Source organism: Saimiri boliviensis, chromosome 1 (genome assembly GCF_048565385.1).
Source record: "Saimiri boliviensis isolate mSaiBol1 chromosome 1, mSaiBol1.pri, whole genome shotgun sequence".
NCBI classification, from domain to species: domain Eukaryota; kingdom Metazoa; phylum Chordata; class Mammalia; order Primates; family Cebidae; genus Saimiri; species Saimiri boliviensis.
The window spans coordinates 183,468,873-183,494,991 of NC_133449.1; the positions used below are offsets into that span (position 1 = coordinate 183,468,873).

The window sequence follows — 26,119 nt, forward strand, 5'->3', positions numbered from 1 at the left end:
TGCCCTAGTCTCCGGCAGCCATAACGTAGGACAGCATCATTCTCTTCCTCCTTGAATTATGCACCAACTGCTGACTGTGATGGTTCCTTAGAGAATGGTCACACTGTAATGAGTAAACTGATCCTATATTTTGAGTGCAGTGTTTTGATTAATTGATAGTCATTCCTTTAAACTAGAGGTTGGCAAACAGACTTGGTCCTGCCTGTTTCTGTAAAGCAAGTTTCACAGCACATAGCCATACCTACTTATTTGCATGTAATTTGTGGCTGCTTTTGCACTATAATGACGGAGTTGAGTATTGTGATGGAGACCACGTACGTCCTCCAAAGCATAAAATATTTACCATATGGTTCTTTATGGAAAAAGGATGCTGACTTATGTTCTCAGTTGAGAGCATATAGGAAGGCATTGGTCTATTCATTGAGAAATCTGTTCTAATAATAAAATGATGCCATAAAAGGCAAAATGATGAGCCAGGCTTCCTTTTCTCTCTCTAGCAAATGTTCTCTATGGGCCACTCCACACTAAACAGGCAGTGAGCATGTTTCTTGGAGCAGTGGAAGAAGCAAAGAAAGAAGGTGGCACAGTGGTGTATGGGGGCAAGGTAAGGGATGCTCTGAGATCAGTGTAACAGCTTTTTAACCTTCTTTTCCCTTAGACACAAGCAGACTCTGGGCATATTGGGAAAGTGACCCCATTTGACATCCTTCTTTTCCTGTCTTTACTATAAGGGGAAATACATGTTTTTGTTTGTTTTTTGCTTTTGAGACAGAATGTCACTCTGTCGTCCAGGCTGGAGTTCAGTGGGGTGATCTCAGCTTACTGCAACCTCTGCTTCCTGGGTTCAAGTGATTCTCCTGCTTCAGCCTCCCAAGTGACTGGATTGCAGGCGCACGTCCCCATACTCAGCTAATTTTTGCACTTTTTGGTAGAGATGGGGTTTCCCATGTTAGCCAGGCTGGTCTCCAACTCCTGGCCTCAAGTGATCCACCTACCTTACCCTCCCCATGTGTTGGTATTACAGGCATGAGCCACCACACTTGACCCTGCTTGTTTTTGTGACGGGGTCTTGCTCTGCCACCCAGGCTGGAGTGCAGTGGTGCCTGATCTTGAATCACTGCAACCTCTGCCTCCTGGGCTAAAGCAATCCTCCCACTTCAGCCTCCTGAGTAGCTGGGACTACAGGTGACATCACCACCCCTGACTACTATTTGTATATTTGGTAGAGATAGGGTTTTGCCACGTTGCCCAGGCTGGTCTTGAACTCCTGAAGTCAGGTGATTCACCCATCTCGGCCTCCCAAAGTGTTGGGATTACAGGCATGAGCCACTATCACTGGCCAGAAATACATGTTTGGTTTGTTTTTGTTTGTTTTTGTTTTTTTTTTTTTTTTGAGACTGAGTCTCACTGTCTTGCAGACTGGAGTGCAGTGGCATGATCCTGACTCACTGCAACTTCCACCTCCTGGGTTCAAGTGATTCTCCTGTCTCGGCCTCCCGAGTAGTTGGTATTACAGGTGCCTGCCACCATGCCCAGCTAATTTTCATATTTTAGTAGAGAAGGGGTTTCACCATGTTGGCCAGGCTGGTCTGGAACTCCTGACCTCATGATCTGCCTGCCTTGGCCTCCCAAAGTGCTGGGATTACAGGCGTGAGGCTCCACACCTGGCCAGAAATACGTGTTTTAAAGAATGACAACAGTGCTTGCTTTGACAGCACATATACTAAAATTGGAACGATACAGAGAAGATTAGCATGGCCCATACACAAGGATGATATGCAAATTCATGAAGCATTCTATATTTTAAAAAAAGACAACAGAAAAAAAAATGCATGGGACATTTCTGGAAGGACATAGAAGAAACTGAGTTATGGTTGCTTTTGCATTGGGTCCCTAAATATTTGTATGGAAAGCAGAATTCCTTGTCATAGCACAGTAGGAGACTTTGTATTCAGAGCAATTAGAATCTGTTTATTGGTAATCTTAAAAAGTCAGTTAAGGCAAGGAATAAAATAATACATACCATAAGTATTAAAACAAATTAACACATATTGCTGGGTACAGTAGCTTGCACCTGTAATCTCAGCACTTTGGAGGCTGTGGTGGGAGGATTGCTTGCGGCCAGGAGTTCAAGACCCTCCTGGACATCATAGACCCCGTCTCTACCAAAAAATAAATAAATAAAGCTGAGTGTGGTTGCATGCACGTGTAGTGCTAACTACTTGCGAGGCTGAGGAAGATCACTTGAGGCTGCAATGAATCATGATGACATCATTGTACTGCAGCCTGGGCAGTAAAGCAAGACCTTGTCTCAAAAAACAAATAACCAAATCAAAAACAACCCCTTGTCTCAAAAAACAAAAAACCAAATCAAAAACAACACATATAAAGATTTGTTTGTGGCTAGGCATGGTGGCTCACGCCTGTAATCCCAGCACTCTGGGGAGCTGAGACAGGTAGATCACTTGAGGTTAGGAGTTCAAGACCAGCCTGGCCAAAATGGTGAAACCTGGACTCTACTACAAATACAAAAAAAAAAAAAAAAAAAAAAAAAAAAAAAAAAAAAAAAAAAAAAAATTAGATGGATGTGGTGGTGTGTACCTGTAGTCCCAGCTACTTGGGAGGCTTAGGTGGGAGGATGGCTTGAACCCGGGAGGTGGAGGTTGCAGTGAGCCAAGATCAAACCACTGAACTCCAGGCTGGGTGAAAGCAAGACTCTATCTCAAAAAAAAATAAGAAAACAAAAACAAAAGGACACTAGTCCTTTTGGATTAGGACCCTACCCATATGACCTTGTTGAACCTTCCTCCTTAAAGGGCCTATCTCCAAATACAGTCACACTGAGTATTAGGGCTTCCACATGTCAATTTTTGGGGGGAATACAATTCAATCTATAACACACAATAGATATTTAAATTATGTAAATATTAAAATAACCACCTGCAACAGTGTTTGTTCAATATAACTTGGTTGTGTCACATGGCATGGCTCTTCATCCCCACCTGACTCCTTATTTCCATTTTTCTCTAACCAACTAAGTTAGAATCAATAACAAGAAGAAAGAATCTTCATTCATGACAGAAAATTATTTTGGAGAAATAGTTCACCTATAAATGATGCTAATTTTTTTCTTTGTAAGTGTAGGCAAAGATTGTATCCTCTGACTCCAAGTACTAGAAAACGAAATGCTTTCATTCTTTTTATTTCAATTCTCTGTATTAGGTTATGGATCGCCCTGGAAATTACGTAGAACCGACAATTGTGACAGGTCTTGGCCATGATGCATCCATTGCACATACAGAGACTTTTGCTCCGATTCTCTATGTCTTTAAATTCAAGGTAAAAATGCAATCTGTTCTCTAGTCTAATGTTGAAATAAATGATAAGAGGAAATTGATGGTGTATTAAATTTCACTTGATGAGCCTTTAAGAGGGTTTTAGAAAGTAATCTGAGTAGTAGCTATATGAGGGTTCAAGATAAAATATGAGATAAACACTTTAAAACTATAGTATGCCAAGTTAGCTGCCAGGGAAACCAGATAGGGTAGTGGACTAATACTGGAGTTTATGGAGTGTGTGGTCCTCATCTCCTGTGTCATATTAATCCCGAGCTGTGTGGGCCATAGAGGCAGCTTCTCCTGAACACTGGTACTGGATAGTTTGATAGCCTGAGTGCTGTGAACATGTCAGCAGACAAAATGAGAAGATGTGGGGGCTGGGTGTGGTGACTCACACCTGTAATCCCAGCACTTTGGGAAGCTGAGGCTGGCAGATCACCTCAGGTCGGGAGTTTGAGACCAGATTGGCTAATGTGGCAAAACCCTGTCTCTACTAAAAAATACAAAAATTAGCCAGGTATAGTGATGGGTGCCTGTAATCCCAGTTACCTGGGAGGCCGAGGCAGGAGAATTGCTTCACCCTGGGAGAGGGAGGTTGCAATGAGCCGAGATCACACCATTGCACTCCATCCTGGGTGACAGAGCGAGACTCCATCTCAAAAAAAAAAAAAAGACCTGTGGTTATAAACTGCATCAGAGGACATGCTGCAGAGTTTTTCGTTTTGTTTTCCCTGTTCTCATATTTTGGTCTTAAACTGTGGAGGTTTTACTAGGTGAAGACGCTGGACACACACAGTGGCTTATGCTTGTAATCTCAGTGTTTTAGGAGGATTTCTTGAGGCCAAGTGCTCAAGACCAGCCTGGTCAACACAGTAAGACCTGATATCTATAAAAAATGAAAAAATTGGCTGGGCCCAGTGGTTCATTTCTGTAATCCCAGCACTTTGGGAGGCCGAGGCAGGCAGATCGCCTGAGGTCGGGAGTTGGAGACCAGCCTGACCAACATGGAGAAACCCTGTCTGTACTAAAAAGACAAAATTAGCCAAGCATGGTGGCGTAATCCCAGCTACTCGGGAGGCTGAGGCAAGAGAATCTCTTGAACTCAGGAGGTGAAGGTTGCAGTGAACTGAGATCACGCCATTGCACTCCAGCCCAGGCAACAAGAGCAAAACTCTGTCTTAAAAAAAAAAATTAGCCAGGTGTGATAGTGTGTGCCTGTAATCCTAGCTACTGGAGAGGCTGAGGTGGGATGAGATCTTGTCTCTAAAACAAACAAACGAACAAACAAATAAAACTCCAAAAACCAACACAGGTGAATGAATTAAAAGGTCTCATTCTCTAGCTTGAGACAGGCCCTAGCCTTGCCAGTAAAATATGTAGGATTAATTTTGAGACTATAGACATTTAATCAAGATTTGAATGTGCCTTTTTTTTTTTTTTTTTTTTTTTTTTGAGACGGAGTTTCGCTCTTGTTACCCAGGCTGGAGTGCAATGGTGTGATCTCAGCTCACTGCAACCTCTGCCTCCTGGGTTCAGGCAATTCTCCTGCCTCAGTCTCCTGAGTAGCTGGGATTACAGGCACGTGCCACCATGCCCAGCTAATATTTTGTATTTTTAGTAGAGACGGGGTTTCACCATGTTGACCAGGATGGTCTCGATTTCTTGACCTCGCGATCCACCCGCCTCGGCCTCCCAAAGTGCTGGGATTACAGGCTTGACCCACCGCGCCCAGCCGAATGTGCCATTTTTAACAGTTAAAGAATAATGAGAATTGCATCTTGTTGCAATTACATGATTGCATTTCTTTATTTCTTGCTTTAAATGACCTATCATTGTTTCACATGTGGGGACTAGAGAATGTAATTTTGTGTTTTGTAATGTGTTTGTGTACATTATGAGACCGTGTGAGCTCTTGAGCAAAGTAGCCTCTCTAGGCCTCAGTTGCCCTATCTGTAAATTGGGAGATAGTCAAAAACCTGTGTTATAGGATGAGGATTAAATAACTAAATGCATGTTAAGTGCTTAGATGAGTTATTTAGTTATTTCCTCTAAGAGCTCACTAGATATTAGCTATTATATATAATAGATTGAATGAGAGGAAGAATGTGCTAATATTTGTTTCTCAAATTATGATTGGGGGAAAAAAATCCAAAAAAGTGTTATCAACCATCTGAATTATAAGAGTATACTGTTGACTTTTTGGTTTCCTTTTATACACTAAAATTATACTGGTACATCTCAGGAAATGAGATTAATGACAGTGAACTTTGACCTGAATACTATAACATCTAACAGCTTCCAATGTCTCTCCTTTTAGAATGAAGAAGAGGTCTTTGCATGGAATAATGAAGTAAAACAGGGACTTTCAAGTAGCATCTTTACCAAAGATCTGGGCAGAATCTTCCGCTGGCTCGGGTACAACTTTCACTGTTTTGAAAATTTATATGAGTCTGATTTATGTGACGAGTGGTCTTAAAAAAAAAACCAGTATAGTTGAAAATCAATTTTTCAGTATTAAAAGACTTTGAGCTTTGATTTAGATTTTTTATTGATTTTTGTTTGTTTTTAATTTTCTGTTCATTATTCTCACGATGCCTTTCTTTTTAACAGACCTAAAGGATCAGACTGTGGCATTGTAAATGTCAACATTCCAACAAGTGGGGCTGAGATTGGAGGTGCCTTTGGTACGTAGAGAATAATGATGTCTTCTTTTCCATGTTGGGCAGCAAAGAAAATCCAGTAGTAGTTTTTAGAAAAGTTTGACCAAGAAACTGAAACACGCCTTATATTCTGAAATAATCTTATGTGACCTAACATGCTGAGAAAGCTTTCATTCTGTTTTCAAAGTTATCACATAGAGTCTTGCATCATCTCCTCAGAGGCAGCATCAGGTTAGAGCAGAGGCCTCAACCTGAAATGTGTGAATCCCTGAAATGCTAGCATTTGTTTTCTGGGGAGGAGTTTCCAGACCTGGAAAAGGTTAAGAATCCCTGCTTCAAAGCCAGAAAATTTTACATGAAATATTCTGGTTTTTATTTGCAAAGTAGGCATATAAATGTTAAACATACTCTTTTTCACTAGATAGAATACTAAGTTGTTTCTCTTCACTGGACCTGCTCCTGTTTCCTCTTAATAAGCCATGCATTATTAATGCTGAAACTTGATAGTAGTTTTTCCTAAAAAGCTCTCCCTAACCATTTTTATTAAGTATCACTTATTAAAAATGATCCTAAGTAAAATAAAATAGATTGCTTTTTGTTTTCTTTTAAAGAAAGAATCAGGCTAGGCATGGTATCTCATGCCTGTAATCCCAGCACTCTGGGAGGTCAAGGCAGGTGGATCACCTGAGGTTGGGAGTTTGAGACCAGACTGGCCAACATGGAGAAACCCCATCTTTACTAAAAATACAAAAAAAAAAAAATTTAGCTGGGTGTGGTGAAGCATGCCTGTAATCCCAGATACTTGGGAGGCTGAGGCAGGAGAATCACTTGAACCAGGGAGGCAGAGGTTGTGGTGAGCTAAGATCATGCCATTGCACTCTAGCCTGGGCAACAAGAGTGAAACTCTGTCTCAAAAAATAAAATAAAATGAAAATAATATATAGAAGCAAAATAAACATGCATTAATACTTGTAAAAGTTTATATCATTAACGGCATTCTTTTATATTTTTAGACCATATACTACAATTACTGTTTGGCTCACGGACTTTGACAAAAGACTGTGTTTTCTTTTTTTTTTTTTTTTTTTTTTTTTTTTTGAGACTGAGTTTCGCTCTTGTTACCCAGGCTGGAGTGCAATGGCGCGATCTCGGCTCACCGCAACCTCCGCCTCCTGGGTTCAGGCAATTCTCCTGCCTCAGCCTCCCGAGTAGCTGAGATTACAGGCACGCGCCACCATGCCCAGCTAATTTTTTGTATTTTTAGTAGAGGCGGGGTTTCACCATGTTGACCAGGATGGTCTCGATCTCTTGACCTCGTGGTCCACCCGCCTCGGCCTCCCAAAGTGCTGGGATTACAGGCTTGAGCCACCGCGCCCGGCCAAGACTGTGTTTTCAATTCACCTCTTAACTCTGTGCTCCACTGCGCAGTTACCTAAATACATGAGTGTCTATCTTCTCCTCTTGTAATTTAATCCCTCTTTCCAACCCATGCCTGCTCTTTCCAGTTGACTACTCCTTTTTCTTTTTTGAGCTGGGGGCTTGCTCTGTTGCTCATGCTAGGGTGCAGTGGTGTGATCATAGCTCACTGCAGCCTCCAGCTCCCAGGCTCAAGCAATCCTCTTGCCTCAGCCTCCTGAATAGCTGAGATTACAGGCATATGCCTCCACACCCAGCTAATTATTTATTTATGTATTTATTTATTTTGGTAAAAACAGGCCCTTAGTATGCTGCTCAGGTTGGCCTCAAACTCCTGGGCTCAAGCCATCTTCCTGCCTCAGCCTCCCAAAGTGTTGGGATTACAGGCATGAGCCACTGCACCCAGTAAATTGACTATTCTTCATTTAAGCTTTCATAGTTAATTAAAAAAATTTTGGTGGCCAGGCACAGTGGTTTATGCCTGAAATCCCAGCACTTTGGGAGGTAGAGGTGGGCAGATTGCTTTAGCTCAGGAGTTCGAGACCAGCCTGGGCAACATGGCAAAAACCTGACTCTACAAAAAAATACAAAAATTAGGTAAGCATGGTGGTGTGTGCCTCCCAGCTACTTGGGAGGCTGAGGTGGGAGGATCTCTTGGGTCTGGGAGGCAGAGGTTGCAGTGAGCCAAGATTGTGCCACTGCATTCAAGCCTGGGTGACAGAAGGAAGACCCTGTCTTCCTAAAAAAAAAAGTTTTGAGCTGGGCATGGTGGCTCATTCCTGTAATTGCTTAAGCCCAGGAGTTTGAGATGAACCTGGGCAACATAGTAGGACCCTGTCTCTACAAAAAATAAAAAAAACTAGCCAGGTGTGGGTCCACACCTGTAGTCCCAGCTACTTGTGAGGTTGAGGTGCGAGGCTTGCTTAATCCCAGGAGTGTGAGGCTGCAGTGAGCCATGATCCCACCACTACATTCCAGCCTGGGTGACAGAGTAAAACGTGATCCTGTCTCAAAATAAATAAAAGTTTTGAAAAAGTCTTATAATGGAAAAGGTAGTTTTGCCCATACTTCTCCTCCTCCTTTCTCAGAGGCTACTCTGAGATTCTTCCTTCTAAAAGAAAAAAGTAAAATTACCTTTGAATTGATGTTAATTTTTCTAAATAGTGTGCTTTCACTGCTATCTCCTTGACAGTTTTAGACATTATGTATTGACCCTTTATTATGATAAATGAAACTTTGCAAACCCTTATTCTCTTTCCCTATGTTCTCCCACTATATGATACAATGTTATTACATGGGGGTGAGGTCCATAGGAAGCCAGGCACAAATTCCAAGAGTGTTCTCCCAGTGAAGTCACACAGGATGTGCTTAATTCCTCCAGCAATGAGTTGTGACAACACATGTGAATTGTTGTCTACCAGCAAAGCTCATTAGACTCAGGGCCTACAGCTTTTCTTGGGGGCTGGTCATGTAGATACCCTCTGCCTTGCACATACCAAAATTCCAGACTCTCAGAAAAGCAGGTATTTTTTTTTTTTAAAAAGCCACGTTGTTTGTGCAAAAACAATTTAGACTCAGAGAGCTGCCCTTACCATTTAAGGAAAGTTTTATGTTATTGTAGAGAGCTGTTTACTAGCCAAATTTCCAGATGCCAGCAACCTTGCAAGGCAGCCTGCTGTACAGCAGGTCCTCTATCTAATGATGAGAAAAAAACAAATAAAACAACGGATTCTCAGCCAGGGCCCCTATCTGTGTGGAACTTGCATGTTCTTCCTATGTCTGTGTGAGTCTGGGTATTCCAGTTTCCTCCCGCATCTCAAAGTTGTGCACATTAGGTGAATCAGCATGTTGAAATGGTCCCAGTCTGAGTGAGTGTGTGTGTGTGTGTGTGGGGGGGGGGGGTGTGCGTGTACCCTGTTGAGGCGGTTTCTGCTTTGTACCCTGAACTGCTGGGATAGATTACAGCTACCCATGATCCTGAACTCAATAAACAGGTTGGAAAAGAAATGAATGAATGAATACAAATTATTGTAAAATATACATGTGTAAAGTAAACAGTAATGTACAAACTCATGACGGTAAACATTGTGTAAAAGTGCTCAGTGAGCCTGCTAGATTTGTTATTCTTTGTTTTTGAACTGTGTTGTGGGAGGAGGTGCTCCTTACAGTTTTTGATATGAAAACATAGATTCCTTGATTTAATCCAACCACTGTCACCGAGTGCCACTTGAAATTAGGAGGCAGAAGTTGCAATGAGCTGAGATTGCACTACTGCACTATAGCCTGGAAGGCAGAACAAGACTGTATCTCAAAAAAATTTTTTTTTGTTGGGTAATCAGTGGGGCAGTGACTGGCCTAGTTAGATTTTGGGGACTCTTAGTTTTCAATTATAGAAGGTTTTTGTTAGTTTTCTTTGTCTTGTTTGTATTTCTTTGATTTTCCCCTTCTATATTCTCTATTTTAATTTCTAGAACTCCTATCATTTTAATGTAGTATCTTGAAGAATTATCTAATTTTGTCTTTTCTCATTATTTTTTTCTTTTTCTTTTTTTTGAGATAGACTCTTGCTCTGTCACCCAGGCTGAAGTGCAGTGACAATCTTGGCTCATTGTACCTTCTACCTCCCAGGCTCAAGTGATTCTCCAGGCTCAAGTGATTCTCCTGCCTCAGCCTCCTGAGTAGCTGGGATTACAGGCATGCACCACTATGCCTGCGAATTTTTGTATTTTTAGTAGACAAAAGGTTTTACCATGTTGGTCAGGCTGTTAATCCGCCTGCCTTGGCCTCCCAAAGTACTGGAATTACAGGTGTGAGCCTCCACACCGGGCCATTTTTCGCACTTTTGATGGCACACTTTTTTTTTTGAGATGGAGTCTTCCTCTGTTGCACAGGCTAGAGTGCAGTGACATGATCTTGGCTCACTTCAGCAGCCTCTGCCTCCCAGGTTACAGTGATTCTTTTGCCTCAGCCTCCCAAGTAGCTGGGATTACAGGTGTGTGTACCACCACCCCCAGCTAATTTTTGTAGTTTTAGTAGAAACGGGGTTTCACTATGTTGGCCAGGCTGGTCTTGAACTCCTGACCTCAGGTGGTCCACCTGCTTCTGCCTCCCAAAGTGCTGGGATTATCGATGTGAGCCACTGCGCTCAGCATTATCTCTCTCTCTCTCTCTCTCTCTCTCTCTCTCTCTCTCTTAACTAATTAAAAGAGAACTAGAGTATTCTCTTTTTTTGTTGTTTTGTTTGTTTATTTAAAACTGTGTCAACTAAATGGCACAGTTTTAAATAATATTCTTGTTTTATGGAATCGTTACCTTCCTGAAACCTCTATAATGATATTAATGTAGCATTGAAATATTATTATAAAAGTAGTATATAAATAATAGAAAATTGGAATGTTTAGATAAGCATAAATGAGAAAATAAAACTATATTTTCATCACTGTCTAGAGGTTTCCACTCTTTTTTTTTTTTTTTTTTTTTGAGACAGGGTCTTACTCTGGCCCAGGCTTGTGCAGCCTTGACCTCCCCAGGCTCATGTCATCCACCCACCTCAGCCTCTCAAGTAGTTGGGACTTAAAGTTGTGTTCCACCATACCCAGCTAATTTTTGTAGAGATAGGGTTTCACCATATTGCTCAGGCTGGTCTCAAACTGCTGAGCTCAAGCAGTCTGCCTGCCTCAGCCTCCTAAAGTGCTGGGATTATAGGTGTGAGCCACCATGCCCAGCCTCTACTCTTAATACCTTAATCTAATGGGATTTTTATTTTTATTTTTATGGTTTCTTTCTGATATGTTTCCATTTCCTCTTAATTCCTTACATCTTATTTTCCCTCTTAATTCCTTTTTTCTGTTTGTTTTGGGCTCTGTCTTTGATTTATTTTTTGCAGGGGAGTTACTGTGGGGTAAATGGAAATAATTGGGTAGCTGTGGTGTCATTTTATATCTTTTTTTTTCAGTGATAGCAACTAGGAGTCCACACGGAAACTGCTCAAAAGATATATTATTTTATATTTCTCTAGGAGGAGAAAAGCACACTGGTGGTGGCAGGGAGTCTGGCAGTGATGCCTGGAAACAGTACATGAGAAGGTCTACTTGGTAAGAAAAGGCTTTGGGAGGATAGGTTTGGGCTTAAAGCCTTTGGGAATGGGCTTTTACACTCTCCTATTGTCTGTGCTGTCTTTGATTTGTTTTTTCCAGCATTCCACAGCTGTCTCCTCTGAATCTATTTGATACTATTTTCTAGCCTTCTTGCCCGGCTTCAGCTAGTGTCCAGCACCCAACGATGAAACGGTCTCATGGGTGGTTTCTGTCTAGGAGCAGGACACGTGGGGTCAACCAGTAGGAGAAAGTAGAAGAAGCATTCTTTTCATTTTCTTCTTGGATGCACTCAGTACTCTTGCAGACTGTAGAAGAAGCAGAAAACAGAGGCAGGGAGGGCCCTGCAGGCCTGGCTAGCAGGCAGAGGGTAGTGGGCTACCAGCTCTCAGAATAGTGAGCACAGTCCTTGAAAGTGGATTAGCTCATTCACCCAGCATATGCGTGACTGGATAGGCAGCCTGCTGGGAGACTTTGACTAGGACTTGTTTCTTCTACTTTTTTTCAGTCTCCCCCTACTCCCTCCCTGCCCCCCTTGGGTAGAAATAGCTTTTATTTAAGTGCATAAAAGAGTTTGTTGGGGAAGACCCATGGGGTGTTGTCTTGCAAAAAGAGCACTGGGTAAGGAACCAAGAGACACCATCCCAGCTCCACTTACTGCTGTCACTAGCTCTGGAACCTCAGGCAGGTGCTCTGCCTTGGTTCCCTAGCCTTGGTTCCCTCGGCCTTGGTTCTTTGCGACTGTGTTCATGCCAGGAATTTCAGAGGTGCTGTGCTGTTACCTGTGGCTTGTTTTATTTCAAACATGCAGGCTTTTTACCGGCTTCCCATTCTTTGAAGTCAGTTATGTCTCTTTTTACTTTGCTTGTGCATTTGAGGGCTAGAAAGGCAAACTTTCAGCTGTGATTTTTCTGGAACCCATTTTAATGGAGATTCTTTTCTTCTCATGAGAAAGACCAGGTGACTAGTTAATAGAGAAGCTTTTATTTCAAAATTATTAATTTTTTTAATGTATTTCTATCAAATGGGAATATCTGTGTTTTCCCTGATAATTCAATATAAGTAAGTTATTAAGAGACATAAAGAAGTAAGTTAAAACTCTTATATTCTTGTGCCCTGCTCAAAAGAAAAACTATGAATAACACGTATGGGTCAGATGTAGTGATTCACTCTTGTAATCCCAGCTCTTTGGGAGGCTGAGGCACGTGGATCATTTGAGGTCAGGAGTCTGAGCCCAGCCTGGCCAACATGGTGAAACCTCGTCTCTGCTAAAAATACGAAAATTAGCCAAGCGTGGTGGCGTGCACCTGTAATCCCAGCTACTGGGGAAGCTGAGGTGGGAGAATCAGTTGAGCCTGGGAGGCAGAGGTTGCGGTGAGCCAAGATCGCACCACTGCACTTTAGTCTGGACGACAGAGTGAAACCCTGTCTCAAAAAAAAAAAAAGAGGACATGTGTCTTTCCAGATTTTTATGTTTCTATCTCTCTCTCTCTCTCTCTCTCTCTTTTTTTTCTTTCATAAAATGTGATCCATACTAACATTGTCTTTTATCTTAAAGGTTTTTCTTTAACAAGTTATAACTTGGAGATCTCACCTTGTTAATATATATAGATCCACTACATTTTAAAAGTGGGCATGAAAATCTTGTTATGTGTGTACTATCATTAATTCTGTTCATTTTTTTCCTGCTAGTACTATCAACTACAGTAAGGACCTTCCTTTGGCCCAAGGAATCAAGTTTCAGTAAAGATGTTTTAGATGAACATTGCTTAATTTGAGGTGTTCCAGCAGCTGTTTTTGAAGAAGACAAAGAAAATTAAAATTTTCCCTGAATAAGTGCATCATTATGACTGTGACGTTGACTAATCCCACATGACCCCAAAGCCCTGATTAAATCAAGAGACTCATTTTTAAAAAATCAAAATAAAATTGTTACAACATAGCCATATTTACTAAAAGATGGGTTGGATGAATTTTTATTACTTTTTTTTTAAGTTAATGATTATTTTGTAATTAGAAAAAATAGTACATACCAGCGTAGGAATTTGGGAAAATACAGACCAGAAGAGAAAGCAGAAGACTTTGCAATAGGTACAGGTGTCTCCTGAGCAAGCGGAGGATCCGGGGGGTGAGTATTGCTTGACATTACCTACTTGTGGCATGTATTGGATGTCGTGTGATTGAAAGGGAGATGCGTTCCCTTATATGCTTGAGATCATAGTTCAGTATTCGTGTGGAATAACTTGCAGAGCTTAAAATGACAACAGGCATTCATCACAGTCATGGCTTTTGCTCATGAAGACTGTGTCTACTTGGAAGAGATTTGTGGGGTAGAGATTTTGTTCCTGTGCGGGAGTCTGCCACCTGCTGGAGGAGTCTTGAGGCCAGAACTGCCTGTGCGGAATTTTTAAGTGTATCTGGAGGCTGGGTGCAGTGGCTCATGCTTATAATCCCAGCACTTTGAGAAGCTGAAGCGGGTGGATCACTAGAGTCTAGGAGTTCGAGACCAACCTGGCTGATATGGTGAAAACTGTCTCTATCAAAAAATACAAAAATTAGCCAGGTGTGGTAGAAGGTGCCTGTAATCCCAGCTACTCAGGAGGGTGTGGCAGAATTGCCAGGAGGTCGAGGTTTCAGATTGCACCACACTGCATTCCAGCCTGGGCAGTATCGAGATCCTGTCTTTAAAAAAAAAAAAAAAAAAAAAATTTCTGGGTTTTTTTTATACAACCTTAGGTGATTTTCTTTAGCTACTAGGCTTCTACAGTTGCCCTTGAATCCGTTCTCAATCCACAGTCCTCAGTGTGTGGGCAGCATGTGGTCATAGAGAGCTGGGCAAGTTTACTTTCTCCTTGCTGACAGTCTCACTTCTTCTCATTGGGAAGCTGCACGGGAGCCTTTGGGCTGGTTCAGTCCAGAGGCCCCTATTCTCCTGTCTTCTTGGAACTCTCTGCTCCCCCTCTGCCTAGCATCTCTCTACCCCTGCCAGGTTGGACTGGGGCAGAGGCCTTTGAAGAAGACATTTGTAGACAACCTGATCCATCAGGATGTGGAGAGTTTTGAACAAATGGCAAATAATTTGGGGCTGAATTATGGCCCAGAGAAGTAAGCAAATGAAAAGCTAAACAATTATAAATGTATCAGGGAAGCAAAGGCATCCATAATATGTCCCATGGCCAGCTGCGAGCAGCATTTAACTAGACATGCTGTTGTCAGTCTTGAACATGAATCAAGCCAAATACTAATGATATAGCTATTGAGAGAAGGTTGGCGATAAGAAATCATGAGTGAGGGTAGGTGGGAGTGCTAATCTTAGCTAGAGATTTCAGGTAAAACTGATTCTGAAAGCTTTCTTTGAAACAAATTTATAATTTTTCTTCTAAATGTTGCCCAAGGGCTCAATATTTTTGGTTCATTAAAACATACACCTTCAATTTGTTCCTCTTTGTTGATATAAATCACTTGTTAGTATTTTTAGCCACACAAGTTAAAATGTGCATTTGTAACTGTTATTGCTGGTCTTATATTTGAGGGTAGGAGGGGTCTTGTGTTGCTCTTTACTGGTTATATGGAGCATTTCATAACTGCTGCGTCCTCCTAAATCCTGTGTTCCAGCCACTACTGCTGACAATGCCCAGCCTCCATTGTGGACGTGGGGAATTGTGGTTAGAATGCTTGCTTCTGCCATGGCACTAAAACTTAACTTGCTTCAGATCTTCCTGTGCTTGGAGAGAGCATCCAGTCTGTTGAGCCTAGCAGCGAGGCTCTTGTGACTCCCTGGAAAGTGGGTAAAGACCTGGCTCCTGGCTGCAGCAGTGTGGAGGCCGGCCCTCCAGAGGAAGACTTCTTACAATGCAGGGGAGGCAGTTTTCTCAAAGGAAATTGAGTTTTATTACGTACTCCGCTTTCTGCTTTCTCTTTCAGGGTGGGAATCTGTTAAGCCCCTCCCACCCTCCTGCTCTGCAACCACAGAACCCCCCCCTTTTTTTTTTTTTTTTTTTTTTGGTGTCTCAGTTTTGCCCACACGGGAGTGCAGTGGTGCAATAGTGGCTCACTGCAGCCTTCAACTCCTGGGCTCAATATGTTCTCACGCTTCATGCTCCCCAGTAGCGGGGACTACAGGTGCATGCCACTGTGCCCAGCTAATTAGTTATTTTTTGTAGAGATTGGGTCTTACTACATTGCTCATGCTGACCTTGAACTCTTGGCCTCAAGCGATCCTCCTGTCTCAGCCTCTTGAATTATTGGGATTACAGGAGTGCATCACCATGCCCCGCTCTGGAAAATTCTCTGTGGCATATTATCTCTGGAACATAATAAAGGGACCAAGAGGCCTCAGTGCCCTTCCTCTTCCTCTCTTCCCTGGCACTTTCAGACGATTTTCCTCTTGTCTTCATTCTAACAAAGTTTGCAAATTGGAAATCTGGTTTGAAATGTTTTTTAAGTGTTTTCAGTTTCAAAATTTTAATGAAATTTCTATGGTCTCCAACACATTTTTTTTTTTTTTTTTTAAATACTCGGCATGATTCACTTGCTTACCCTGGTTCCCTTATTTAGGTATCTGGAGACATGCAGTGATGACCATTTTTGAAGTTTCTACCCTCTCCACACTTACTTCCCCTTCTACGTAACCACTCATATTTAATTTTATTTGTGCTATTTGTTGGTCTTAAAGTCTTAAAAGAGGACGTGTGAAGAGATTCAGGTGGCTGCCATTAATCTTCAGTCCCATAAATGATACATTTTGATGTAACAGAGTTTTAGGGTTTTCATGTAATAAAATATATTTTATAATTTTTCCAATTTAAGTTTTGAAAGTTAGGTTACAAATATATCTCTTTTTGCTTTTTCTTTATTGTGCCGTGTATTTTTAAACATCAAAGTAATACTTGCATGCAGTTAAAAATTCAAACGGGGCCAGATACAGTGGCTCACACCTGTAATCCCAGCACTTTGAGAGGCTGAAGTGGGTGGATTGCTTGAGCCCAGGAGTCTGAGACCAGCTTGGGCAACATGGCAAAACCTCGTCTACAAAAAATACAAAAATTAGCTGAGTGCAGTGGTGATCACCCATAGTCTCAGCTATTTGAGAGGCTGAGATGGGAGGATTGCTCGAGCCCAGAAGGTCAAGGCTGCAGTAAGCCATGATCATGCCATTATACTACAGCCTGGGCAAGAGAATAAGACCTTGTCTTGGGGCAGGGGTGGGGGGTGGGGAGGTGCAGATCAAATTCAGCTAGAATGCTTATAATAAAAACTAGCAGCTCACATTCTCACTCTACTCAACTCCTGATTCTGTTACCAGAACAACCACTTTTTCTACTGTTGGCTTTTCTAATATTCTCTTATTTACCTCCATATTTCTAGTGTGCAATTATCTCCACTGTCTAGTTCCAATACATTGTCATCCCCCCAAAAATCTTGTGCCTATTAAGCAGTCATTTCCCACTCCCACCCCTGTCCAGGCCCCAGGCCACCAGTGATCTGCTTTCTGTCTTTATGGATTTGCCTATTCTGGTTATTTTATTTTATTATTTATTTATTTATTTTTGAGACCAAGTTTCACTCTTGTTACCCAGGCTGGAGTGCAATGGCGCGATCTTGGCTCACCGCAACCTCTGCCTCCTGGGTTCAAGCAATTCTCCTGCCTTGGCCTCCCGAGTAGCTGGGACTACAGGTGTGCGCCACCATGCCCAGCTAATTTTTGTATTTTTAGTAGAGACGGGTTTTCACCATGTTGACCAGGATAGTCTCAATCTCTTGACCTCGTGATCCACCCGCCTTGGCCTCCCAAAGTGCTGAGATTACAGACATCAGCCACTGCGCCTGGCCTATTCTGGTTATTTTGTATAAATAGAGTCTCTATTACTAATTTCCAAACAGTTGGATTATCTGTGTCACATGCCTATCATTAATGTTTTCCAGTTACTTGGTGTCAGTTTCATTTTTTGTTTTGCTTGCTGTTTTTTCTGGCATTGACACTCCAACGGCCTTTTAACCCCTGCTCCCATGTGGCTGCTCTCTAGGGCAGCTGCATAGGTGTCCTCCTTGGACTCCCCATTGCTGTTCTTCTATGTTATAGCCTTTTGTTCTCTGGATCTTATTTTTCCTCTTTATTGCTTCATGCTCTTCTTTTGCTGGAGCCTATCCTGCAGAGACTTCCTGCCAGTGATTGTTTTGGAGGAAATTAAAAGAAAACAAAGCCAAACCTCTCCTACCCAAGGGGAAGAACTTTATCCCCATATTGATTGAATTTAGGATTCTAGATTTAAAATGTTGGGGGCAGTTAGAGTTTCCTTTTTTCCTATTGGAAAGATCCACACATGTTTTATTGACATTTTTGTCTTTAATCCATTTGGATTTGGGGTATATATTTTGATTTATCTACATTAATTTCCCTTTTAAAAATCAAAATAGTTCTTCAACCCCAATTAGACAACTGAGTTGTCCTTTCCACACTGATGCCTGTTCTATAATACACTGCATTCTTATGTATAACAGGATCTGTTTTTAGCTGTGTATCCTGATTCAGTAATTGGCATATGTATGTGTGTATATAGATCGATAGAATGCCATTTCCACACTACATCTGTCAGGTGTCCCCTCTTCTGTGGCTCTATAGGATTCTGTTAGACAGTGGTGGTCACTGCACAACTCTATAAATTAACTAAATGCTACTGGATTGCACATTTTAAAATGGTTAAAATTGTGAGTTTTATGTTGTATTTTGCAATAAGAGAAAAAACATAAAGCAGTTAAGCAATAAAAAGGGCAATTACTAACTCTAGGGAAAACATTTAATTCTTGTGATCTTTTAAATATCTTCTATTTAAATTGTTTTAGAGTCCTGCATTTAGTATCTATGTGACCTGCAGGAAGTAACCTAATCTCTTTGAACTTCATTTTCTTGTCTGTAATGTGGGTTATATCAGTTTGGTTTCTTTGTTGCAAGCTGCGGAGTATCAATTTGGTTTCTTTGTTGAAAGCTGCAGAGTATCAGTTTGGTTTCTTTGTTGCAAGCTGTGGAAACCAATTATGTCTTTAGCAGACATGGGATGTTTTGGAAAGCCCAGATCCAATTTGCCCCTCCAGATCCACTCTGCCACATTCGCCTGCAGTGTGTCCTTAGGGGCTGATCTCTATGGTCTGTGTCATCTGGGCTTGCTTTATCCTCTGGCTTCTGATTGTGTTTGGCCAGTGGTAGAAAATCAGAGCAGAAAAAGAAAAGTCAGAGTATTAATTTTTTAACTCCTTCCCTGCCAGCCCGTGGTAGTTACTGTCTTTTTCTTTTTCTTTTTGAAAATGTATCCAAAATGTGTTTATTGGAATGGTTTCCTATTCATCCTGATTCAGGGTACTTTTAGTGCTGCTTCCTCTAAGGAAGCTTTGCTTGTCCTGTAGGCTGGGCTGACAGGGAACAGTAGAGCAGCCAACACACACAACTTTAGGCATGGCGAAAGAGCATGATGACTTTATAGCATCCTGGTCATTTCACATCCGTGAAGAAGAAATTGGCTCGTCACCAGGAGCTTCTCATGCTTTCTCTTCTGGAGAGGCATGAAGGAGACCCTTTGCTGGAGGCATCTCGCCGGAAAGCTTATTCTTTTTTCTGTGTCTACATCTCCTGTTAGATAGCGCCTCTGCTGTGGCTCTGTGGATTCTGCTAACATCACTTCCTTTTTTTATTCTTTAGTCTGCAAGTGGAGATGGAATTCTGCTGGTATTTCCTGGGTTTATGTCCTTACCTTTAAGGACCTAGCTAGATAGCAGGTAAAAATCAACTGTCTTGTGGAAATGCCACTGCTAGAATGAGTGAACTTCAATAGTTTTTATGCTTTTTGTTTCTCAAAATTAAAACTGCAGGAAAGGACCAGGCAACTTGCCTAGCATAGATCATTTACTTTTAAGGTAATTTACCTGCCCCTTGGCAAGGGGAGAACAAAACACCTGTATTAATAGTCCTAATGCTGAAATCAAGGACAGAGAATTCCCCTAAAAGAAATTAGAGTTGTTATCATAGGTAAGAAACATAGATGCTGCTAAGCTTAAACAGTATATTTCCACTGTATGAGGATGCTAATTACATCTGTCTCACACAATTATTAGGATTAAAGAGCAAAATTATAAAAGTTAACAGTGCCTGGTAGGTACATGGTAAGGGCTCAATAAATGTTGGCTACTGTTATTAAGATGTCCACATTTGTTTTCAGCTTTTAATATTTTGATTGCTTTCCTAAGTAAAATTTAGAAACCTTTTCCAGGTTTTTAAAAAGGAAATTTCTTTGGAATTTTTTATTGGACTCAAATTTGTAAGTTAGGAAGAACTAATATATAATACTCAGGTCTTAAAAGCATCAATGATATGTATTTTGATCAAACTTTTATGGTTCCTAGCAAAATTCTGTAGCTTATTTCAAGCAGTCTTAACAAATTTTCTCTCTCTCTCTCTCTCTCTCTCTCTCTCTCTCTGTGTGTGTGTGTGTGTGTGTGTGTGTGTGTGTATTTTAAGAGTCTCTGTCACCCAGGCTGGAGTGCAGTGGTCCTGTCTTGGCTCACTGCAACCTCTGCCTCCTGGGTTCAAGTGATTGTCATGCTTCATCTTCCCAAGTAGCTGGGATTAAGGTGTCTACCACCATGCCTGGCTAATTATTGTATTTTTAGTAAAGACAAGGTTTTGCCACATTGGCCAGGCTGGTTTTGAACTCCTAGCCTCAAGTGATCTACCTGCCTTGGCTTCCCAAAGCGCTGGGATTACAGGTGTGAATCACTGTGCCTGGCCCAGTTGTTAAGGTGAATGGGGTTCCCCACCTTACGCATAAATTATTGCAGAGACCATTTACTCCCCAAGGTAGATTAGGTTTGAAAATAGAAGCAGAGCTGGATGCAGTGACTCACACCTGTAATCCCAGCACTTTGGGAGGCCGAGGTGGGTGGATCATGAGGTCAAGAGATCAATACCATCCTGGCCAACATAGTGAAACCCTGTCTCTACTAAAAATACAAAAATTAGTGAGGCATGCTGGTGGGCACCTGTAGTCCCAGCTACTTGGGAGGCTGAGGTAGGAGAATCACTTGAACCAGGGTAGTGGTGGAGGTTGCAGTGAGCCTAGATCATGCCACTACACTCCAGCCTGGAGACAGAGTGAGGCTCCATCTCGAAAAGAAAAGAATAGAAACATAGATCCAACAACTACTCAGTGTTTGCTGTTTGCTTGTTGGGAATCCTTACAGCCTGGCAGGCAATTCCAGGGTTCTGGAAATCTGGCCCACATTCAGATATAATCAAATTGTCTTTACAGTGTTGGCCTGTAGGTGTCACTGTTGGTCAAAGCAAACATCTCAGTTTGGTAGGGAAGTGAGTTGTGTTGACTTTGTATCCAGGAGGTCACCATGGAAAAGTTTTTGCAGTCGACAGACCATGTCCCACATTTATGAGCTGCTTAACTTTTCCGGCACCTTTGGTAACTTGCCTTTCCTGCTGCCTATAATCGCAGGTTTGTATCTTTCAAGTTAAAAATGTGGCCAGGGGTGATGACTCATCTCTGTAATCCCAGCGTCTGGGGAGGCTGAGGGAGGGTTGCTTGAGTCCAGAAATTTAAGACCAGCCTAGGCAACATAGTGAGACCCTGTCCTAAATTTTTATTTTTATTTTTTTAAAATTTCCATCCATTCTTCTTTCCCTTGCAGTGAGCATATGTGTGAGATTATTCCATTTTGAACAACTCCATGGGTAATTCATTTTATTTACACTTAACTGATGCTTATTCTTTTCCAGGCACTTTTCAAAGCACTTGGCAAACATAAACCCACAGAATTCTCATAACCCTAGAAAATAAATATTATGATCTTCAGTTTATTGATTTGGAAACTGAGGCATAGAGAGGTTAAGTAACTTCCCCGAATCACACAGCTGACAAATGATGGGGCTGAGATTTGAATCTAAGTAGCCTGGCCTCAGAGTTAGTATTCTTATGAATGTGAATAGTGTCCCTGAAATAGTAGTACTCTTATTTGCCTGCTTTCCCTGCCTGACTCTCTATTGACTTTTCTTTTCTTACAGTGTCTTTTATTGTGACATAATCACTAACTTGAAGAAAAGTTGCAAGTACATAGACCTTTTTCTTCAAATTATTTGAGAATGTTGATCTGATGCCCTGTTATTCCCAAATGCTTTAATGTATATTTCCCACAGACAAGGACATTTTCCTGCATAACTACAACACAACCATAAAAATCAGGAAATCAGGACTGATGTGTGTATTAGTCTGTTCTCACACTGCTATAAAGAACTACCTGTGATTGGGTAATTTATTAGAAAAGAGGTTTAATTAGTTGCCGGGCGCGGTGGCTCAAGCCTGTAATCCCAGCACTTTGGGAGGCCGAGGCGGGTGGATCACGAGTTCGAGAGTTCGAGACCATCCTGGTCGACATGGTGAAACCCCGTCTCTACTAAAAATACAAAAAATCAGCTGGGCATGGTGGTGTGTGCCTGTAGTCCCAGCTACTCAGGAGGCTGAGGCAGGATAATTGTCCGAACCCAGGAGGTGGAGGTTGCGGTGAGCCAAGATCGTGCCATTGCACTCCAGCCTGGGTAACAAGAGTGAAACTCCGTCTCAAAAAAAAAAAAAAAAAAAAAAAAAAAGAAAAGAGGTTTAATTGACTCACAGTTTCACAGGCCATACAGGAGGCCTGGCTGGGGAGGCCTCAGGAAACTTACAATCATGGTGGAAGGTGAAGAGAAGCAGGCATGGTCTTCTTATGGCTGGAGCAGGAGGAAGAGAGTGAGGGGGGAAAAGCTATACATTTTTAAACAACCAGATCTTGAAGAGAATTTCTGTATGTGTGAAGATAGAGAACCACATTATATCAATGTGTTACTAACATCTAATCTTCGGATCTCGTTCAGCTTTTGCCCCTTGTCCCAGTACCATCCTGTATATGGCAAAAGGATTCGTGTTGTTCTATCGCTTTAGTCTCTTGTAGTCTTCTCTTGACTTTCATGACCTTCATGTTTTTGAAATTACAGGCCACTTATTTCATAGATTGTCCCTCAACTTGACATTTCCTCATAATCAGATTCAGATTGTGCATCTTAAGCAGTACAGTCACAGAAGCAACACACAGTGTTCTCAGCTGCATCCTATCAAGCGGTGTGTGATGTGATTACCATTTGTCCACACCAATGACGTTAGCTTTCATTTCTTTTTCTTTTCTTTTTTTTTTTTGAAACAGAGTTTCGCTCTTGTTACCCAGGCTGGAGTGCAATGGCGCAATCTCGGCTCACCGTAACCTCTGCCTCCTGGGTTCAGGCAACTCTCCTGCCTCAGCCTCCTGAGTAGCTGGGATTACAGGCATGCACTACCATGCCCAGTTAATTTTTTGTATTTTTAGTAGAGACGGGGTTTCACCATGTTGACCAGGATGGTCTCGATCTCTTGACCTCGTGATCCACCCGCCTCGGCCTCCCAAAGTGCTGGGATTACAGGCTTGAGCCACCGCGCCCGGCTAGCTTTCATTTCTTGATTAAGGTGTTGTCTGCCAGCATTCTCCACTCTGAAGTATCTCTTTTATCCTTTGTAAAGTAATAGGTCTTTGTGAAGGGAGATACTTTGAAACTATGTACGTGTCCTACTCTCCATCAAACTTTCCACTTGTTCACTTACTTATATTTGCATATACTTAAATTTTGCTATTTTATCCAATGAGTTATAATCTGTTTGTTACATAACTTATTTTGAGATTCAAAATAAATTTTTATATCCCTGATTTGGCCAGTGGGACTCTTCAAGCTGACTTCACTGTCCTTTTGACATGTTTCTGTCCTTCTCTGAGCACTTTCTTCCTTTTTGGCACAAGATGTTCCAGGCTCAATTTGTGCTTTTCCTGCCTCAGCCCTGGAATCAGCCATTTCTTCAAGGAGCCCAGGTTGTTTTTGGTAAAGCGTCGTGTTTAAAAGCCAGAATCTGGTGTAGGTATGGCTGTCGATCTGGGAATGTCACTGCTTCCAGGCCCTTGCAGCAGGCAGACATGTACCTCTCCATTTGTTTCTTAATCTGTTTATATGGGCAACCATGAATTCACATAAAAGCTTCTGAATCCTATACAACACCACAGCATTCCTTTATATTTTTTTCCCTTTCAGTATCTGCAACTCTTGTCTCTGATGAGAAACCTGCCTCACTACCCTTGATGCATTTGTCTGTAGATCACTCCCTATGTTTCGCTTATCCCCCATCCCCTGAGGATGTCCTCTTCATCTCTTTCCAGTTCTGGCGTGTGCTGGACTTGACCTCATATGAGTGCCCTCACCACTTAGTTCAGGCTCTGACACCCATGCACAGCCCCTCCAGGTAAGGGTACCCTTCTTACCCATCTAATGGCTTCAGGGCTGAATTGTTTGGAAAGAGAAGAGCTAGAGAAAGAAGGACTGATCTTTCATTAATTGCAGAAATCTGAGTCAGAATCAAAATAGTACTTGACTGTCCCATGTGTGCTTGTTCAGGAAGGAGAGATACCTGTACTTAAGTTGGAAGAGTGGAATAGGCGGGGTGGGCACAGGTCCCAGAGGTGGAGCACCTGCATACCAGGCACAGCTCTGTTTCTAAGGGGCCAAATTATCTTAGAGAAGGAATTTGATCTCTTTGTACCCCAGCTCTTCCAGTAATGAATTGGACCAAATTGAAATCAAAGACTGATGCCGCATGGCCAAAATTGGCCTAAGTGCTTATTTTGTTTGGGAGTCAACTTCCTTTCTTTCTTTCTTGTTTTTTTTTTTTTTAGACAGGGTTTCCCACTGTTGCCCAGGCTGGAGTGCAGTGGTGTGATCATAGTTCACTGCAGCCTGACCTGGGCTCAAGCGATCCTGCCACTTCAACCTCCCAAGTAGCCGATACCACAGGTACATGCCACCATACCTGGCCAATTTATATATATATTTTTTGTAAAGATAGGGTTTTGTCACATTGCCTCAGCTGGTCTCAAAATCCTGAGCTCAAGCAATCCCTCCACATCAGACTCCCAAGTGCTGGGAGTGATACAGACAGGAGACAGAGCGGTACTTCATAAAAGAGGGCAGTTCTCTGGCAAAGGCCCCACTCTCAAGCTTGAAAGCCCACGGCCCTAAATGGGAGCAAGCATTCCTGTTTTTGTACCCAAATGTTGCCTTTTGGCCCACCATGCCCCCTATCCTGTACTCATATAAACCACAAACCTCAGGTTCTATGAGCAGAAGAGCAGAGGGGCATAAGAGCTGTGCAGCAAAGAAGGAGAGAAGGGAAGGAGCACTCTAACTTTGAGAGGAATTTGGCTGGGGATGGTCACAGAGGAGATCAACTGTGAGAGTGCCTAACTCCAGGGGAAGATCATCTTCCCACTCCATCTCACCAGCTCCCCATCTATCCTGCTGAGAGCTACCTCCATCTAGCAGTAAAATCCCCCTCATTGATCATCCTTCAGTTTTTCCATGTGACCTGATTCTTTCTCGATGCCTGATAAGGACCCAGATACCAAAAGGGCACTGAGATAGTTAGCACTTAAGCCACCTGCAACGACAGAGCTAAAAGAGCACTGCAGTATGCCCAATGGGGCTTCAGGAGTTGCAGGCACCCACCCCTAGATGCTACTGTGGGGTCGGAGCCCAAAAGCATTTGCCCCAGCTCCTGCATGCTCCTCCTGTAAGGGGTTTGAGTGCACAGTGGCTGAACTGACGAGCCACACTCTGTCACACATCCACAAGGGGTTCAGGGAAGTCTCCCGTTTCAGGATTACAAGCGTTAGTCACCGCACCAGGCCAGGAGACAACTTTCAAAAAAATCAAATTTAAATTTCTTTAGTTGGAGGCTGTGCACTACGATTAGCCCCAGGTGGGTGGGCAACAGCTCAGACCATCTTTCTTTCCCAACTTTATACATTTCTCTCTCCAGGCTAAGTTACATTTCAAGCCTCTTCCAGCTCAAGGTTTCAATGGCTTTATCCTTTAGGCACTGATAAATTAGGCACACTTCTAACTATCCCTTCTTGGCTAAGGACAGTCTGTCTACCTAGAAGAATGAAACAGTCTTAGACTTGCAGGCAGGGCCCTGGTATTGTTTAGGGTATTAATTATTTTAGCTGCCCTAACAGAGACCCCCAACAAATAAAAAATAAACAAGATAGTTTATCACTGAGCCCAGATAACAAACATGAGTCCAGCGTGACTCCATGGTGTCTAGGCATTCAGCTCCTTCTATGTTGCTGTTCTGAGTCAAGGATGGCTCATTGCCCTGTCCATGTGTTAGCTGGTCATTAGGGGTGGGACACCCCTTCCATTTCAGGGTGTGACCCAGAGGTGCGTCACTTCCGCTCACTTCACATTGGCAACGTTTATCCACACAGCAAATACAGCCGAGAGACAGGTAGAGAAGCATTTATTCTTGAGAACCACATACTCAGTCAAGAATTGGGTGTTCTACGTTGTTGAGAGAGGACAGAATAGATACTGGGGGAAACTAGCAGCCTCTGCCACAGTATTTGTGAACATATTCCTTTCCACCCACTGTCTGGAATATCCTCTGTTGCATTCATTTTAATCTTCTTATGCTATCAGAGGGTTGCCAGTTAAGAATTCATTTAG

At 42.2% G+C, this 26,119-nt stretch overlaps 1 protein-coding gene and 1 non-coding gene across 3 annotated transcripts in view; both read left to right on the forward strand.

The window, feature by feature from the left end:
- The window catches only part of ALDH7A1 (aldehyde dehydrogenase 7 family member A1), a 58,996-nt gene extending 45,530 nt beyond the window's left edge, over positions 1–13,466 (forward strand). Inside the window, exons 13-18 of one of the 2 annotated variants that reach the window (XM_039469694.2) lie at positions 498–604; positions 3,223–3,339; positions 5,656–5,753; positions 5,949–6,022; positions 11,433–11,508; positions 13,201–13,466. In XM_039469694.2, coding sequence (XP_039325628.2) covers positions 498–604; positions 3,223–3,339; positions 5,656–5,753; positions 5,949–6,022; positions 11,433–11,508; positions 13,201–13,255 — 527 coding nt within the window. In that variant the 3' untranslated portion in view covers positions 13,256–13,466. The remainder of the gene's footprint in view (positions 1–497; positions 605–3,222; positions 3,340–5,655; positions 5,754–5,948; positions 6,023–11,432; positions 11,509–13,200) is intronic. The other variant, XM_074382001.1, reaches the window with a different exon arrangement.
- On the forward strand, positions 1,700–1,806 carry LOC120365619 (U6 spliceosomal RNA). Its single transcript, XR_005580512.1, has one exon. It is a non-coding gene; the product is annotated as a U6 spliceosomal RNA (small nuclear RNA).
- Positions 13,467–26,119: the final 12,653 nt, after the last annotated feature.